The sequence below is a fragment of the Cuculus canorus genome, chromosome 8 (genome assembly GCF_017976375.1).
Source record: "Cuculus canorus isolate bCucCan1 chromosome 8, bCucCan1.pri, whole genome shotgun sequence".
NCBI lineage: Eukaryota > Metazoa > Chordata > Aves > Cuculiformes > Cuculidae > Cuculus > Cuculus canorus.
In genome coordinates this window covers 20,253,519-20,272,282 of record NC_071408.1, presented here as the reverse complement: position 1 = coordinate 20,272,282, position 18,764 = coordinate 20,253,519, and the positions used below count along the sequence as shown (strand labels likewise).

The window sequence follows — 18,764 nt, the reverse complement described above, 5'->3', positions numbered from 1 at the left end:
ACGAAAATCGTTACCAGGTCTTGTTGATGTTAGCCAGGAAGCACACAGGCAAACAGGAAGCTTTAGCCATTGTTATTGTACAAATGCCCTTTACAAAATATTAGCAAAAGAAGCTTAATGTGTTTTCCACAAGAACAGGAGCCCTTCATACTGTCTAACTGTATCAGCAAAGTGAAGAAAAACTGCATTGTCCCTTTCCAACAGCTTTGACATACATTGAAGTGTTGCATTTCAGAGACTTGCATTCAGGTCTTCAAATATTTACTACTTTGATTATTTATTTTAAGATGTGAGGATTGTTAATTAGCTGTGACAGTATCTAGCCCTTAGTTTTCTATTGTGTTCATTTGCTGCTAAAAAAATAGGCAGCTAGGTCAGTATAGAAAAGGATTGGGGGCAGGCGCAGTAGTAGATGTATTACTGGCAACTTGCCACAGAGACAGTGAACTCTGAGCCAACCATGAAGTCATTTTGAACTCAGGGAGTCTCACTAATCCAAGGCGATGTGTCTTAATTTGACAAAGCAAAGGCTGCTTGATAAGCAACCCCCACTAGAAATGCTGTTAAATGGGAGGTTTAGTAAGTTTAGATTGTGGACAAGAAATGTGGTGATATGGAAGGAATCATCTTGTTTTCAGATTCTTACTCCCCCAAGCCCAAAGGCAGACTTGGCTCTGTTCTCCCCTGCAGTTCGGGCTGTGCAGTGGCTTGATGTGAAATTTGAGAAACATATGTAGTTTTCTATTTCAGGAAAATGATCTCAGGGATTGAATGTGTGTTTTGTTGGCTGTTAAGCTCTGATCTTGCCTAGTGTGGTAGTTTGAGAGTGTGTGGATATGTGAGTGTGTGTGTCTGTGGCAGTTAAGACATTCTCCAGTGCTTTAAAAAAATAATCAAAAAAATAATCAGGGTTCGTATACTCATTGCTGTTGAAGTTCTAATTTCATCAGTTTCAAACAGCAAAATCCTACATCATAAGAAGGCTGTTAAATAAATATACTGTGTACATCAGAAAATGTTTCTGTCTTTTATTTTTCCATAATAGTCATTAACATTTACTTAAGCTGATGAGTAGTACACACACTAAGTTTTCCATGGAAGCAGAGAAGCTGTGTTTAAACAACCCTTTCATTGTTGATCCTGTGCAGAAGCAATATGTATATATAGATATATATGAAAAGTGCAATTATTTGCTTCTGTGAGGGTCAGATAATAATCTCCCCTTAATAGAGTTTATAAAGACATGCTAGGAGTCTTTGAGATACAGCTTGCTGATGTGCTGAGTAATGGTGGGACGGAGTAACCATGCTCCACTGAAGCAAGGATGGAGCAGGGAGGAGCAGTATCGAAAGAGGTTGTGATGTTATGGCCTTAAATTCTGAGGAAAGACAAGGTAGTAACCGCAGAGGAGCTTGTTGTCTTTCGGTTCTGTTAATCTTGTGTCTTTACAGTCATCTCAATTCTTTTCAGATGTAGGCTGGCTTTTCAGGAGGTTTCTTCTTCAGGTCTGTTTCTTTTGCGTTAGCTTCTGTGGATGCCATCAGGGATCAGACAGTCATGGTACAAGGCACGTGATAAACAATCTGTTATTTTTTTTTTAACTCTTCCTTATATGAAACTCCATGGAAAGCCCCATGCAACAAAGGTCTTGTCCATGTGAGACTGGATCTCTGTTCAGCCAAAGCAATGTAACAATTGCTTTCTTGCATAGATTTGAATGACATAAGAAAATAGCCATGTTTATGAGGTCCTGTGTTGTTTACAGCCCCAGCAGTGTTTCAGTGTGCACATACATAATGCATGTATTCACAGTAAATTCTGAAAAATCACCCCCCAGAAAACAATAACATTCCAGGAATGTTCTGATCCAGAGAAGGAAAAGAAAGCTATGTAGCACGATTTCTGTGCATTGCATGTGCGTATAATGCTGAAAAGTCTTAAAACTTACTTAAATTTATTATTCCATGAGAGGCTCTTTCTTTCTTTCTTCTTTTTTTAAACTTTAGTCTTCTATAATATCCTGCATATAAAACAGCCTTAATAAATTCAACCTTAAAATGCTCTTAAGTAAGAAGGTGGCATTATTATTTTATAGATAGGAAAATAGCCATATAATTTGAAGGGTGACATTTTTCTGAGTGTTTAGCTGAGTGTCCAGCTTTCTGTCTAATTTGCAGTGAGAATTAAGTGTCCTATTCCATAGGGATTTTCACAGATCACGCTATAAATTATTTGTTCTGGACCAATTCTTCCTCCAGACTTCCCAAACAAATGCTTTTCACCACCAGAGTGTTCCTCCTATTCTATACACTATAATACATGGCTGTAACAACAGTCTTGGCCTGGAAGGCAGTTTGCTTAAACATTTGCTTTATTTTTGTTGTCTGCCCACCTAAATCTGTTTAATGTTAGTAACTTTCACTGGAAATTCTCATTGTGCTGTAGGATGACACTGATGGTGTCATGATTCATGTACAGTATCTCTCTAAAGCAGCATTAGATTACACGGGACTTTCTCATTTGTTTTAGCATTCATATCATCCAAAGAGGAGCCTTTTAACTTGAAATGTAGATACCCTGACAACACAGACTCAAAAGAAAGTGATTCTTTGTCCGTGGCAGGGATACCAGTTTTGCCAACTCTGTAACCTTCAAAATAGTGCACTTTTATATTTGACCTGTCATTGCCTATAAAAATAAGCTTAGATGAATGATACAGTGCTTTCAAGAATGTGTCTAAAGAAAGCAGACACTTCCACATACGTGTTCTGTCATTTCTTCATTGTGATAGACCATCTGCAGCTTTAACGAGGAGTAAGATCTGGTTATTGATTTGCTGTAAGTGCCTGGCTATGCCTTCTACTTACACTGAGATAGTGAACGCTTTTACTGTAGCTTGCAAATTGATGTTGCCAGATAGTGAGCCTGATATTACATAAATATATAATGTGGTATAGGAAATCACCAAGGATATATTTTTTTCCTTCCCCAGTTCTTTATTCCAGTGCCATTCCATTAGGATGCTTATTAGATGAAAGGTTGTATTTCAGTCTTCAGTGGATTAAATGTATGTGTACTTATGGAATCAAAGACATTCCAAGTGAAGATGTTTATTTTCTTAATACCTTCTTTAATTAAATTTCAGTGGTAGGATTCTGACTGTCTGACTGGAGAGAAACAGATGAAGCAATAATGACTGTGGTGTGATACAGCAAAGATGACTGAAGTTATGCTTATTGGTTGTCTGACACTGCATGCATAGGAAACTCAGTTCTCCTGTGGATAGGATAGTTGAAATTTCAGATTCCGTCATGGCTGTTAGTTTTATTTTAAAGTCAAGGGAGGATGTTATCTTTTTTATCTTTTGGAATCAGCTGGCTTCAGATAATATTTGGATTTTATATAAATTTGGCTCATATTGTTCGCATTTGGCTTTTAATTGCCTCTGGAGCTGCTAAAATACAGTTAAAACCTTGGTTTGTCCACTTTATTTTAGTTCAAGTGTGCTATCTCACATTTGTCAGCCTGTGTTATGGGCTTGCCAGTGCTCTGCATTATTGATGTACCCTTGGACTCTCCTGAGTGAGGATTTGGAAATGAACAGCATTCTTCAGAGAGCCTGTTCCTGTGTTAGCTGTGGGGCTGCAGTCCCAGAGTTGTGGTTCTCCTGCCACTGCTCCCAGACTCCATGTGCCAGTGGCTGTTAGAGTAGAAGGGACACACTGGAAGGTGGCCTAGCAATTGCCTCTAGTACCCACACACAAGGAATTTCTGTCAAAGTGAGATAGAAAGTAGGAGAGCCCTTCATGCTGCAGAAGCCAAGCAGGAAGAACTTACCTGCGGATGCGCAAAGAGAGATATTCCTGCTCTATTCTAAACCCTCTCCACCCCAAAACCCATTTGCATTCATGCCTATGTAGTGCACCCTGTTAGGATGAAGGAAGTTAACTGCAACTTTTGTTCACTGTAGTTTGAAACTTAAAAGTTTTGAAATTTAGAACTTTGAAAGACAGTCTCCTTTGAACCTCATTTTCTGAGATGAGTTCTTTCTTCTGAGGGGTGAGGCTGGATCTGCACATTAAGGCGTTTTGATACTTTATGAGAAGTGATGAAAGGGGGAAAATATTTCACAAGATAGACAGAAAACTGTTTTCCTGTACTTTCAGTCTTGTGAGATTCCTTCCATGAAACTGTACTTGGGAGTTTGTGATGCTTGTTTGTCATTGTATATAAAATACCTAATATGGGCTCCTTTAAGAAAAATCAGTATTTTGATGTAATTTTACTTTCAAGAAAAAAAATGAGCACGCTTCCTGTCTTAACAGAAAATGTAGGTGTGATGTTGTACTTACTTCCCTGAAGACAGCATCTGTGTGTGAGGTTAATGCTGCCTAGTGTTTTCATATCTCTATAAATAAGGGAAAATGGGGAATGTAGGAGCATGATACACTATTGACACCTCTTCTTCGTGTTTGTCCCTGTCATTCCTGCCCTCCCTACTTCCATCCCCCAAGCTCCATGGGCATACACATGCAGCCTGGATTTGGAAAGAATGGTGGATGTAGTCTCCTTGGTGAACACTATCTTTCCTATGTCATATTGGGTAATGCTTGCTCATGGTATATGCAGTTTGAATGTGTCTTAAATACAGATTAGAGTTCTTCATCATTCCCTATTCCTCCTGCTGATGCGCAGGTAGTGCCAGGTATGAATATAACAGGGGAGCTCTCTGGAGAGATTCCAGTTTGTTTCAAGCTTCCTGGTTTTGTATACTTTGTCCTGTACTAACCCTTCATTTTGTGCATAAGGGACAGTTCATAAACAGATGTTGGATACCAGCATGGTGCCTGAAATTCCCTGCTGTTTCTGACCTGCCTGTAGCAACACAGACAATCTGTATTTACACCAGTGAGCTCTGCTGGTAATCTATCTAACTAGATTTCCTATTAACTCGTTCTTTTTCAGGCTATATCTCTTTAAATTTGGATCAAAGGAAAGTTATACTTACTAAAATGTTACGAGTCAAGAGATTGCCTAACCTATCGAGAGACATATTAATTAATTAAAGTAGTAGATGCTCATTTGCTTTGGCACAAACAGAACAATAGGGGGAGAAAGGAGGAGGGAGAGTAAAAGAATGATGTCCAAAATGACATAGACCAAATTGTCTTGCAACTCTGATATCTACTGTACTGGTGGAAATCACCTCAGGCTGATCTGAATGGCTTCATCTGCTGTATTGTTTACTTGTTGGTTTATCTGAATGTGTGTATGTGTGTATCCACATGTGTGTCTAAAACAGGGAATGCAATTTTACCTTATTAAATTCAAAGCTCTGCTTGGAGGACTGTTGCTCAAGAAAAGCACATCAGGGCAAGCTTTTGAAAATGTAGACTGGTTTAGAGAAAGCATTTTAATATATTAAAGCCTCAAGACATCTACCGCTGCTCCTCAGAGCTCTACCTGAAAACTTCCAGGACTGAATAATTTAAGGTTTGGGGGGTTTAATCTTTCTACAAGAAATACTAGTCTGATGTTTTATTTTCTTAAAGTCTGAACTCCACATAACTTTTTTTCAGAACTGTTTATCCTCACTCCAGACATGAACCTTGGAAAGGTGGCAGAAAAAACAAACAGCTGCTGTGTTTTGGGGCAGTCTGCATTCCGTTAAACTCTCTGAGATCAGACTTGTGCTGAGATTTTCAAATTATTTGTCCTAGGGCTTAACCACTTTCACTCTTGCTTAAAAGTCAGTGAGTTTGCCATACCATTGCTTGTGAGAGCTGTCAAGCAGAGTCTTAATGATTCAAGAACTATGAATATATGATGTGTTCTTAGGGCTTTTTATTATTGTTTCATTACAACTTTACCTACCTCCCTAATCATCTTTCCATTTTTGGACTCCAGTCTTTTTTTAACTTAAGCGTTTTGCTTAAGATATTCTAGGGAATTTTGTTTTCATTTTGAGGTAAATTTGATGCATGTGGAAATGTTATTAATGGACCAAGGTGGAGGTAATAAAAAAGACTGTCACATTCCAAAGGCCTGGAGTTGGAGATTATCTTCTCCAGGCTTGAGTTTCTTTCCTTCACAAGTGGGAGACGGGAAGAAAAGCCATCAGTCTTGTGGCAGTGTTTTGTGCCCTCTTTGTGAGGTCTCCAAAATATGTTCCCTGAAGACAGATGCAAGAGGAGGCTTGTCTGGTGAAGTACTAAAAGACTATTTAGTGGCCGGGGCCTTCATGTGGGTTTACATGTCAGAGAGATGTGAAGGTACTGCTTCTACTCCTGCCTTAGAAGTAGCATCAATCCCAAGCACGTCTTGCAATTTCCTCACTTTCCAATTCATGGAACTGCCCTGAGTAAAGACATTGGTTGTACCAGGTCTCTATTTTTGTGATACGGGTTAAGTATATTGGGCAGGATGCTGCAACCAAATGTGTGTTTACTAGCAACTAAAGTTAATGGAAAAACAAAGCAGTCAATCCGAATCTGAAGGGCTTTTCAGTTAACCATGTTCATTCTTTTGTTTGGGCCTTTTCCAGCAAAGCACTTAGGCACGTGCTTAAAGTTAAAGCATGTGCTTAAGTGCTTCGCTGGTCTGGGTTCTTTATTTGCTGTCCAAGCCTGTTGGTATGAGCAGGCTGCTGGTTGCATGAGTGTTTGGGGAACTGTTCTTCTTACACTGTCCATTTTTCTCCTCTGAACATCTTGTCCTCTTATGGCCCAGAAAACATACTTTATGATTTCTGTATGACACTGGTAACGATTTGCATACAGACTGTATGTTATTGATTGAGATTAATTGGCACGGATAATGAAAAAATTGTGTCTTTGGAAAAATCAAGATCAGTCCACTGGGAGGAGTTTTCACCTGATGTCTTGCTCCAGTCAGGCAATCTGGCTGGCAGCACTTAGCAGACAACAAGAGCATCTTCGGACATGTAAGGCACTGGGCATTTAACCATTGGTATGACGTGTTATTCCTTCTTCCAGAAAATTCTCTTTAAGTAACTAGTGCCTTTCAAGTCACACTTGCTGATTTTTTTTTTTATTTTGATTTATATCTGTTTGTTTATTTATTTCTATTTTTCATTACTGCAGTCCAGAGTTGCATTTCTCAGAATACTGCAGGACAGCAGGTCTTGTGCTGTCCCTCCTCCTAATTTTCATACCATCCATGGCAAGTCAGGACAGGGCAATGCAGTTAAATTGAGACTATATTCCTGTCAGCGTTTTTCAGTGGTGAAAGTTGGCCTTTCACCTCTAGAGCCATCTTGGAACATCAGCAAGTTAATTTTCTTTGTACTTTTCTTTGTCAAGATGCAAAACACTTTACATCAAGGAAAATGACCTAATTATGCAGAATGTGCAGCCTGATATTGCTGACTTAATTGCTGGAATTAGTAAGGGCTATCTATATAAAGTCAAGCAGAATCCTGCAGTTGCTTATGCAAACAAGTGACTGACATAAATTTTCTAGTTGACGTCAAAGACACTCTTTGTTCAGGTCAGGTTACTCACACCTAAGTCTTCAGAGGACCAAGCTCACAGATCAACAGTAGTTTGCAAAACTGCATTTAAAAAATTGTTCTTAATTTCTCTTACATGAAAATGTACAGGGTTTCTGTGAAGAGTGATCTTTTTAATTCCATCAATTAACTTGGTAAAACAACAAATGTGTAAATTCTTGAGTTTTTCTTTTTTCATTAAAGAGATACAGAGCATTAAAGAGTGTAGAGTGTAAAGAGAAAAATATTTGAGTGTTGTTAGAGCTGCTTGAAAAAGTTCATTAGAGTTTAGAACAGTGGTAAACTCCACCCTTCTGGTTTAACCGTCACCTTTCACTGTGTTTAGTGTAAGGCAAGCTCGGGCATTACCCGCCTTACCTGGGAGGGTGAGCGCTGTCTCTGAGAGCACTGTGGATGTTCATTCCCAGATGAAGTTGTTTTTAAGATTTAAATGAATGTAAAAACCATTGATGTCCACCTTCCTTGTGTAACAGGCATCTTTCTTTTAGCCACTCTTCCAAGAGCCTGTGGGTTGGTTTGTTTGATTGTTATAACAAGTCAAAGTGAAGGTTCATTTTGTCCAGTGCCTTCACTTCTGCAATGACAGCAGAAATTGCTTCAGAGGGAAAAAAGAGGGAGAAACCCTAGAATTGATAACGTTAGCCTCCTTTTGGGGAAGCTTCTTTTAAATCATGCTCAGTTAATGAGGGTTTATGTTCCCTTATATTATTTCTCTGTATTATTATGAGTGGAAGCAGTCTTGATGTCCGTGTAATGTGTAGTTGTGGGTTGCTTTGTTTTGTTTTGGGTTTTTTTCCTGTTAAGGTTTTGGTCCCAGCAATATCCATATCCTTTGTCAACTGCATGATGATTGCTTCCAGCATTATCCATACCCTTTGTCAACTGCATGATGATTGCTTGTTTTGTTCTGATGTCTTTAGTGCTGTATTGTTAGGAATAACGACACTTGATTTATCTACTCTGTACCCTTCCTTATTTTTTGTATTGATCTCCTGTTCTTCTCCCTGCTCGTGTAAATAAGCTGGTTTTGTAATTCTTTCTTAATGGAAATTTATGTATGGTTATACTCACTTCTGTTACCTGTTTCAGAACTCCTTGTGATTCTACTTGGCAGCATTTTCTCTGTTTGGTTTGCGAAATCATGCAGCTATCCAAGTAATATATTGATCACCCTGCTTTCTGAGGCTTACTCAAAAATTTACCCTCTTTTTTACAGGAATACAATTCCAAAGGACTGTAAATGCAAACTATCATCATCATCGTTGTTTTTATTATTATTATTATTATTATTATTATTATTATTATTAAATGCAGTAGGCTCACTGATACTGTCATTTAAAATTTTTAAATACAAGCGCACAATACAGCAGGTGATGTATATGAAATAAGCCATCTTGCTTTTCCTTTGATTTAAAGCCTTATCTTAATATCTGACCATCAAAAATGTTTTTAAAAACTGATACTAATGATTATAAATTTGGACCAAAATTTAGAAGTATATTGCAGTTTTGAGAGTTTACCTTGACTGAATGGATTTTTGTGGCCATAGGTAACAACACACCTGTGCAGTGTTGCCTGTGTAGGAATCCCTAACATGCGTCATTGATTCGGTGCACATGGCAGCACAATCCTGTCATCCTAACTTGACTAAGACTTGAAGGTGGTTTGCCTGAGTAAAGGAGGAGGGCTCAGTATTGGTGTTACCATGTGAAATTGGATCAGTCTGCATCAAAATGTACTTATTAAAACTTTTTTTATTGCAGTACTCTTGGCAATTTTGCTGCTTCTGTTCTGGTTTCACTTAGGCTTTGTCTGGCCACAAGTGCATGACAGCCTGGGTTCCAGTTCAGAGTAGTCTGACTAAGCTGGTAAAAACTCCCATTAACTCTGCTGACGTTTCTTCAATACTTTATCTTGCACATATCTTGAAGTACTGTGCTAAATTGGCCTCTCGACAGTTTTGACGTTAGGAATAGACATATTATTTACTTACGAATTAGTAAAATATGCCCTTATAGTGAATTTGTGAAGAGATTTCTGAACTAATAGTTCTCTCTCTCAAAATATCAGCGTTAGGCTTGTAAGAATGTTGTTTTTCTCACCACTCTAATTCTACTCAATTATATGGAAACAGCATAAACCAGATCATGAAGTGTAGCATTGCTCATGTGGAGATTTCTTTGTTGTCAGTGCATGGAGTGTCAGTGTCCGCACGGCTGCTGGCCAGACATTGTCCTCAGTATCATGCCACACTTTCTAAATCACTGGAGAAGTCCACACTGCTTCCTGAGCCTTTGCGCATCCTGAACATTGACATTGGTCGTGCATGTCCCATGGTTCCTTTTCATACCATAGAAGGATAAAGTACCTTGAAGCTAACAACTGTGATCTTCATGTACCCTGCTGATGCCAATGCCGTTGAGCAATAAAGTCTGTTATAATGCAGCTAAGAGATGTGAGGATACGTGTGGCCATGTGGTGGCCAGCAGCTGAAGCCCTGGCTGATCCTGACAGATGTGTGAGGTGATGCACGTGTGGATGTGAGTAGCGGAGTGCTGCCCTTACTATGCTGCGAGAAATACGCATTGCTGAAGGGGGTAATCACCCTCTGTCAAAAGCCATATGGTGGTGAGGGAGCTTGCCCGAAACCTGACTTCCTTTTGCTTGGTTACTTGTAGTCTTTGCTTAATCTTTTGACTAACTTCATTGAGTGTTTGGTGAAACATTGAACTATGGTAAATTTGCTTAAGTTTAGACTTCCAGAGGAAAGATGAGCACTGTCTCTGTATGATGATACTTTCAGTTCTCAGTGTCATAGTTTTAACTGCCTGAAGAAGGTAACAGAAGATGTTTATTAAATACAAGTTCTTAATTTAAATAGATATTTGACTTCCTAATGCAGAGCGGATTGCTTGAGAGAGTGTATTTTTCTGAATAAATTGAACTGAAACACTGCTGATGTTGCGTAATGGCAGGAGGTATGTCCAGAGGGCAGGCTGCCGGACTGGAGTGGCTGGGTATGTGGGCTTTATTTCCAGTTTTGCTTTTCATTTGCCTTGCCATTTTTGAATGATTTTTATAACCTCTCTTCTGTTTATTAAGCTTTTAAAACTGAATGGTGATTCAATTTTATATGCATGCACTCTTCTTGTTACTCTCATATTTAAAGACTCAGCTCTAGCTGTGCATATGAAGGTTTTTAAAGTGTGCAGCAGCATTGTGTCTGAATGGTATCTTTTTGCCTGGGTCTCTGGACTGACCCTCTGAAGTTTAAGATTCTGTTCAGGTGTTTGGATGAGGTTTACGCTTTGTCCCTTGGCCAACTCACTCAATTTATTTTGCCTCTGTTTCCCATCTTTTAAGAGAATGGATTAATATTTCCAGTCCCACATGCTATGTCTGATTTGTCTAGACAATACATTTTTGTGTCTAGGACTGTGTCTCATTATGTGTTTTTCAACAATGCCGAAGACAATGGGCTTGAATCTTGGTTGAGTGTCTGTAATATAATACAGAATGAAATTAGTAAAAAAAGCAAGCTGTCTGCTGACTGTTTGCTTCCCTTTGCCTCATGACGTGGTGAGGCGTATGTGGGTGGATAAAATATTCTTATTTTATAATTTCTGGTCCAACTCAACGTGTTTGGCTAACTGCATCCCCAATGTGAATCCACTGAAAGTATTGGATGTACCCAAGGGATTAATCTGACTGGGTATGTTGCATTTGAGATGGGTGGTTCCCTTCAGGTCTGATGACATCACTTCTTCTAGGAAAACTGAATTTAAGAGTCTTTAAATCTTTTGGTAGTGTGTTCCTAATGAGAAACGCACTTTTTTTTTTTTTTTTGATTGGACTCTTACAAGCAGTAAAAGAAACTTCATCTTGTTTTAGTCAGTGTGATACAACAGAGTGAATCACTTTTCTGACATTTGCAGTGTTTGATGCATTTATTTCTATTTTATAATGGACAGATTTAAACAGATTACAGCCAACAGTTATAGAGACAGACACGCAATCCAAAGTCAATATCTGTGTGTATAAATACCTGTGTGTTTATGAAAAAGTAAAATGTGAGTTTTCCTACTATACATACTTTCATGCATACTTCCATATCTCTGGCAAGATGTACAAAACTTACATTTTTAAGGTACCTTATTCAACACAGCATTTTATTTACATGGTTGATCCTTACAGTCCGAGTGTCACAGAAGTGGTTTTCCAGCAGTCTGTCATTAAGTTCGAGGTATATCTGTAAAATACAACATCAGTCTCATGCCTCTTCTGAAGTGCAGGACACACCTACACTTTAAACGTCTCAAGATACAGCTGTGCTTATTGTGGTGGTAATTGGAGGTCACTCTTCACTCTGTCTGGAGCGGTCAGTAGGTTGATACCAGAGTTTAAAGCATTCTGCTGCTTTGAAACGTTGTGTTGCTATGTGGTCTTTGAAAATGATCCTATTGTTGGTTTTTTTTTTTCTTTCAAAGTGGCACCCAAGTTTAAATATAACATGGAATCTACTCAGGGAGTGGCTGTAATCAGGGATTAATTATAGATGTGGGTGTAGAAAACTGCAAATATGAATTGCATTTTTCATACAATAGAATCTGTCCCTTTAATAAGCACATATTTGCTTAGAGAATTCTGTAATTTAAAAAAACAGCCCAAAACCTGCAAAGTGTTACAGCGTGAACACCAAATACTAGGGTGAGCTTTGAGTTAATTATTCCTTTTTACCCTTTAGAAATAATTTTATTCAGAAATAATTTTAACTTTTTGATTTACTAATTGAAAGGCTTTCTTTCCTGCTCAGTGTTGGTGAGGTCTGGGAGTGGGACTTCAACATGCGCCTGTGGAGGTATGTGCTCAGAAGAGTCAAGAATCCTGTTTCTATCTGCTGTGCTCTGACTCATGGTAATATGTCTGCCGTGAAATGCCTCCTCTTGTTGAGGTTCTGGAAATAATCTGCAAGGGAACTATGTTATGGTTGTACGAGAAATAGTTTTCTTCTGTTTTCTTCCTTGATATTGTCAAGAACTTATATAATATAATAATACTGAGATTGTGCTGGCCAGCAAGGGGCCATGAAGACAACATTTGTGAAACATGCTTTGCCAAAGCTTTTCTTCACATAGTGCAACCTTTGTCCTAGTTAGAGCTCCTGTATGGGAAAACTGGTCGTGGCCATATCTCCCTGGTTTGCCTGCCTCTGGACAGCTGTGCTTTGATGCATAGGGACCATTTTTGTGCTTAGATCTATAGCACAGGTTTCCCTGAGCAGTGATGAAGTCTGATCTAATACCTTACAAGTTCTGAAAAGAAACTTTCCGTTTCACTTCTGTGGGAACTGGACAAACCCCGTTACCCTTTGCAGCCCCATGCATTTCCTTGTCTGATAAATAAGTTTTGAAGTGCTGGTGTAGTGCCTAGTTTTGTTGGTCAGAGATTTGATGGATGCCAGTCCCTCAAGGGCTGTGATGTATCTGCGGTTCCCTAAGAGCCTTCCTCTTAGCTGAAAGAGCACGTTGCTCTATAAGGGACAATGCTTTATCAGAGACAGTTACAGAGGAGGAAGGGAGACCTGTTTTACATTTCTAGATAAAAGCTGCGCCACCAGTACTGTGAGACTTCTGACTTCCCAGATGAGAGGCCAACAGAGCTGCTGATTACAAGCTGACTAATACTTAAACCAAAATTTAGTCTTGTTGATTGTGAAGGAGTCTTTTAGGATCAAGCAATCTCACTGAGTCAGCAGTGTTCAGAAAAAAATGGAGGGAACAGTGAATCTTGAAATTTCAACTAATAATTTAAGCACAGATTTTAAAGAAAACCTGTGAAAACTAAGCCAAAAGCCAAAAGTAGTACTTCAGCATAGTTTTTTTTTTCAACAGAAAAACCAATTAACTTGAAAGGGTTTGGAAGGGTATTATATATAGGCAAATATCAGTGTCATCATTAGCTCAAGTGTTTTCAGCTTACAGGTCACGAGCTGTTCACTGTCTTTTGGGTTGGTGACTGTGGATTGGTATCTACTACCAAACTTCCACGCTTGTAGTAAAAAGAAATCTTTTCTACTAAAACTTTTTATTTGGAAACTGAAGAGCTGTTTCCCAAGATTCAGTTCAGGAAGATCCAAATAATTTTTGGAATATAACTCTTGAAGGCTGAGATCTGGAGTTTAATCCCATTTCACTGTGCAATAGGTCAAAATTGCCATTTGCCATAATGTTAACAAGTACTGGCTTTTCATTGCATCATGCAGATGGAAGGAAGTTCAGCCTGGAGTTTTATGTCTATACTTAAATATATTATAGATTTTTTTTTTCTGTCCAGTTTTAATGAAGATTTCGGAGTGGAGAGGAAGCTTTGATAAGATATTAGGAAGAATTTTTTTACTGTGAGGGTGGTGAGGCACTGGAACAGGTTGCCCAGAGAGATGAAGGGTGCTCCATCCCTGGAGGTGTTCAAGGCCAGTTTGGATAGGGCTTTGAGCAACCTGACGGAGTGGAAGGTGTCCCTGCCCATGGCAGGGGGGCTGGAACTGAATGATCTTTAAGGTCCCTTCTTACCCAAACCATTCTATGATTCTATGATTTAACTTCTTTAAAAAATCTGAATGGCAGTCAGAATACTTTTTATTAGTTATGACAAATACAAATGTTATCCAGAGCATGGAAAGGATGAAGCTAATAGAATTGCTAACACTGATTACTGTAATTCTCTTGCTACCTTTATTGGCTGAGTTTCAGTTCTCAGATATGCAAAGGCCTCTGAGTGCAACTGGTACATGTCTGCTAGTTGTCTCAAACAGGCTTTCCCACCTGTCTTATTCGTTTGGCACATTTAATGTTTTGTTAGAAGAAAAAAGCTCTTTTCAGGACAGAATCATATTGCACTGCTGAGCTAAGACAATGGGTTTGGGCAGGCAGGAATTTCTTAGGTTTTGGGTCAAAGGCAATAATAATAAAAAGCGGTGTGTGGTAAATATTAGGAACTTGGGATTTGCACAGTTCAGTGGGTGGAACAGACCCTGACATGTTTCAGTTTGTGTACACGCAATTAAAGAGCTGTTGAATAGGTGAAATGAGTAAAATGCAGACAGTGTATGTGAAAAAGAGCACACCCAGGCTCACTTGGCCCTGTGGTTTAAATCTAATCTGCCTGAGCTCTACTAGAGTCATTGCGTGACAACAGGTGCAGCTCTTCTTACACTACCGTGAGCTCAGCCCACCACTCCGTCCTTCTTCTGAGCAAACATATAACATGGGGAGCATCTCATCTATTTTATAGATTTCAAAACTAAATGACGAGGTGTCACTTTTTTCTCCTACTACCTGAGAAGTATTCCCTTAGAACAGATTACCTTCATATTTTCTTGTTTCCCCTAAAGCGGCCAAATGCACAAGGGAGGCAGAGACATTGGCAAGACAAATATAAATACCAGCAGTATATGTGGATCTAATAATCCAGTTCTATTTCAAAGGACCTGTATTAATATATATGGCATTAGCCATAATGGAGCAGAGAATAATTACATGTTTCCTATTGCTCTGTTAGAATCTCGGCTGTATTCCAGGCTCTTGCAGTACCAATGCCCAAGCCTGTTTAATATAAAACTTGGATGCTGGGAGTATGTGTACTGTATCTTAATGTTTTGTCTGGAACATTTTTGTAGAAACCACAGTCAGAGCTGTGACCCTGTTAGAGCGGTAAATTACTAGTTTTTTTAAAAAGCCTCAAGACTGTGGGGTGCATAATTTGGGAGCACATTGACAGCTTGGCCCAGATGTCAGCGTGTGGGGAAGTTCACTTGAACAGAACCTAAGCCCTGGTTTTCAATTTAAATTAAAAATCTGTTTTAAATTTAAAGTTTGCAGAACAAAAGGAAAAACATGTTTGATGTTGTGACAGTCGTGCTTCATTGTTCCAGGTCTTCTTCTTGCCTTCAGAACGTCATACAGTTTTCATGGTTCTTGGTTCTTTGTAACTTTAAATAAATCTGGGCAACAGACCACAGAAAGTCACTTCATTGCACTGCGCTCAATTTCTTTTGGGACCTGACTATGCCCTATCCTAACTCTGGTAGGGCTTAGCTTTGGTACAATCTTCAACAGGTGCATTTGGGTTTAGTTCATCACAACCAAGTTGCTCTCAGTGTGACATCCAGGTTGCAAGGATATTTTTCGTGGATGTGATCCATTGAACATATTTTGTGATTAAAATGTTACACTGCTAATGATGCCTGCAAAAGTAATTACTTTAATGAGTTTTAAGTAATTTCTGCCCAGTTAGGATGAATTAAGCAGATACTTTTGATATGCAATCAAAAGCAAAGCTTCCATTCCCTTCAGGATGTTCCAGACAGGGTGCTTTGCCTTCAAAGCCGGTAGCTGACTTGTTTTCTGAGCTAACTAGTATTATACCAATCCTCTTGTATGGAAAGTCATGCGTGAATACTTTATGGGTTCGCTTTTCAGGGAAAAAACATTTCTTTTATTGTTGCTAGGACTTTTATATTAAACTCTACTCAAAATTAGGATGACTTTCAAAAGACTACTGCATCTATGGAGAACTATCCCAAACTGTGTTTCATTGTCATAGATAGCAAGTATTCTCCCAGCCAGGACAGATTTTCTGCGGACCTTGGAGTCATGCCCTTGCTTGCTTTATCCCTTCTGGAGCATGGGATGTGTTGCCGGCAAAGAACAGACCAAAACATAAAGCTCTGGCAACTTTTAAGTAGATGTGGAGAAGCTTTTTCGTGGCCTTTATCTTTTAGTTAAATGTTTATGCAGATAACTAAGGCCACAGAGTACTTCCCATTTTTTATGAGAGTATCTGATTTCCCTCTCTCCAAGAAGTACAACAGAGTGAGAGATAATAATCAGTATGGGTAGACAGTGCAGGAAGAGCCGCATATTAACTAACTTGGAGCATCTGGGTTGCTTTGGTCACAAGTCTAGTTGCCCTGGATCCTTTCAAAGGCTAATGGGGGAAAATAGTTGCCTCCAGACAGCATTTTTGAATTATCAGTGTGTGTTCAATCACTACAGAATCCTGAACCTTATAGTTTTCTTTTGAGGACATGTATACTGCTGGTGGGTTTTTCAGCATGCTGAGATTCTGGTCATCCAGGACTTCAGCATATCCGGAGTGAGTCCTCAGCAAGAGATGTGCGAAATCTCAGAGCTAGACAGTGGCAGAAGGGATTGTGTAATATGCTGTGCCCAGCCAAATCCAATTTGTATGAATGTGGCAGGGATTAGTTTTTCTTGAGGCTGTTGGAGGCAAGTAGGATCCTATAGTTCTTTGTAGACTAGAATTGTAAGCAACTCTAAACATAAGCATGTTCCTGTGGAAAATCTGGTTTAAATAAAAGTTTTCCATGCAAAAGGGTTGGGTTTGTTTTTTTTTTTCAGGAGGAGTATTCTAAGCAAAACTTTTTGTTCTGAGCAGAGAAAGGAAATCTTTCATTTTATTGTATTGGGAATATGCTTGAGGAAAACAACCTTCAAATTCATGGTATTTCAGCCTAGCTAAATATGGCCTATGCTGTTGAGGGGTTCTGGACCTTGTTTTAAAGTCCTGCACTAGGTAAGGCGGGTGAGAGAGGTCTGTTGCCTAGCTGGTTGCATGTTGACTACACACCTTTGAACCCAGTTGATGCTGGTACTGAAGTAAAGGGAACATTTGCTTCTATCCATCTGGTTCATCCAGCTTCAGCTAGTCCAAGTCTGGTGTTTATGGGCAAATAATTGAGGTAATACTGCCACATATTTCAGAAAAAAAGGAATGCACCACAGTGAATATCAGTATTGTTCCTGTTTAATGTCTGCCCTTCATCTCATAAAATTTAGGAGTTGCTGTGAAATACAAAACTTTCTAATAGTTAAGGCTTTCTTTGTAGGTGTAATGATTTGGTTCCTCAGCTTCCTCTTTACCATAATGTCTTTCTGGCTAAAGTTTTTCCAAGTTATGTGTTGTGCTGACACTTTCTCGAGGTGATACTCTGGAGGAAAATTTCTGAGCGATTGTCCCAAAAGCTAATATATATCTATGACATTGGTATTCAAAGGTGAAAAACCATGAACAAACTGCTCTCTCTACATGTGCCTACAGCTCTCTAGGACATACCAGTTGAGCAGCTGTGCATAATTAGTAGAGCATCTCATCAGTTAAGTGGCAGGGGTTTGATTTCAACAAATCCAGGTTTTTCTGAAGCGTGTAGTGAAGTTAAATCTGTCATTACAGGCATTTCAAATAAATCCTTTTTTCTGTAACTATTTTCTAAGAAACTAGAATGCCTTTCTGCAGTATAATATTTCCTCTTACGTATTAAGGATTTGTATAAAGCTAAATTGTTCAATTAATCACATACTTTTTACATGGCAGTGAAGTGGCAGCAAGTGGGCAATAAGGAGCTTAAAACCCAGAGAAGCATAAATGCTTGGACTGCATTTAAAACAAGCATTTTGAGGTTCCTGTTTTAGCCGTGAAAATGAAAACCTACCAACGTCAGTGGTTAGTGGTTTAGCTCAGATTTGAGGATGGTCTTCATATAAGAACCTTCCACTTATTGATCTTCCAGTTCATTTGTTTGGGGAAGTGGTGTCCTTCCTAGTTCATGCTTTCTGTATTGTATTAAAAATTCAACCAGAAATCATCTACTTATCCTTCTGCTGTAAGTGCTTCACATTTATAGATCTACAGAAGTAGGATGAAGATGCTTACAGCCCCAGTGCCGTTTCGTACTACAGTATGTTCAGTCCAGCCAAATTCAGTAAGAGAGGTCCAATAGGCTGGAATTCAGTGGATTGGCTAGGACTGGTTTATCTCTGTTTGCACTTTTTCAGTGGGCATATGTATGTAACTTGGTATTGCTCAGCGGGAGCCGTACGGGAGAATTGGCCCCTGTTTGAAATGTGCTCTGCAGTTCAGCATGACTGCTCCAGTTTCTCTTTGGATAAGCTTGGAGATTCAGAGGGAGTTACTTTGTGATCGTTGAAAGTGAGGAGCCATGACATTTAGCTCTCATCCTTAATGCGTTTTTCAGGGTGCGGCAGTAGTTCATAGCATTGATCTAATTACAAAAATACATGTTTAGCCCTGATGATGATTTGTTATGATTTGTTATTTACCATATTTGGGAAAATTTGATGCATTGTTGTTTCACTCTATGTTGTTTTTTCCTAAAGCGATCTGTATTTCAAATATGCTGTCTTTATTTGTCCCT

The 18,764-nt window shown here is 39.0% G+C and overlaps 1 protein-coding gene across 14 annotated transcripts in view; it reads left to right on the top strand.

Moving 5' to 3' along the window:
• The window catches only part of FGGY (FGGY carbohydrate kinase domain containing), a 158,307-nt gene that overhangs the window by 49,092 nt on the left and 90,451 nt on the right, over positions 1-18,764 (top strand). Inside the window, exon 1 of one of the 14 annotated variants that reach the window (XM_054073037.1) lies at positions 12,349-12,389. The exons of the other annotated variants lie outside the window; for them this stretch is intronic. Within the exon in view, the coding sequence (XP_053929012.1) occupies positions 12,376-12,389 (14 nt within the window). The 5' untranslated portion in view covers positions 12,349-12,375. Of the gene's footprint in view, positions 1-12,348; positions 12,390-18,764 lie in introns of those variants that run through there. 14 annotated transcript variants of the gene reach the window in all.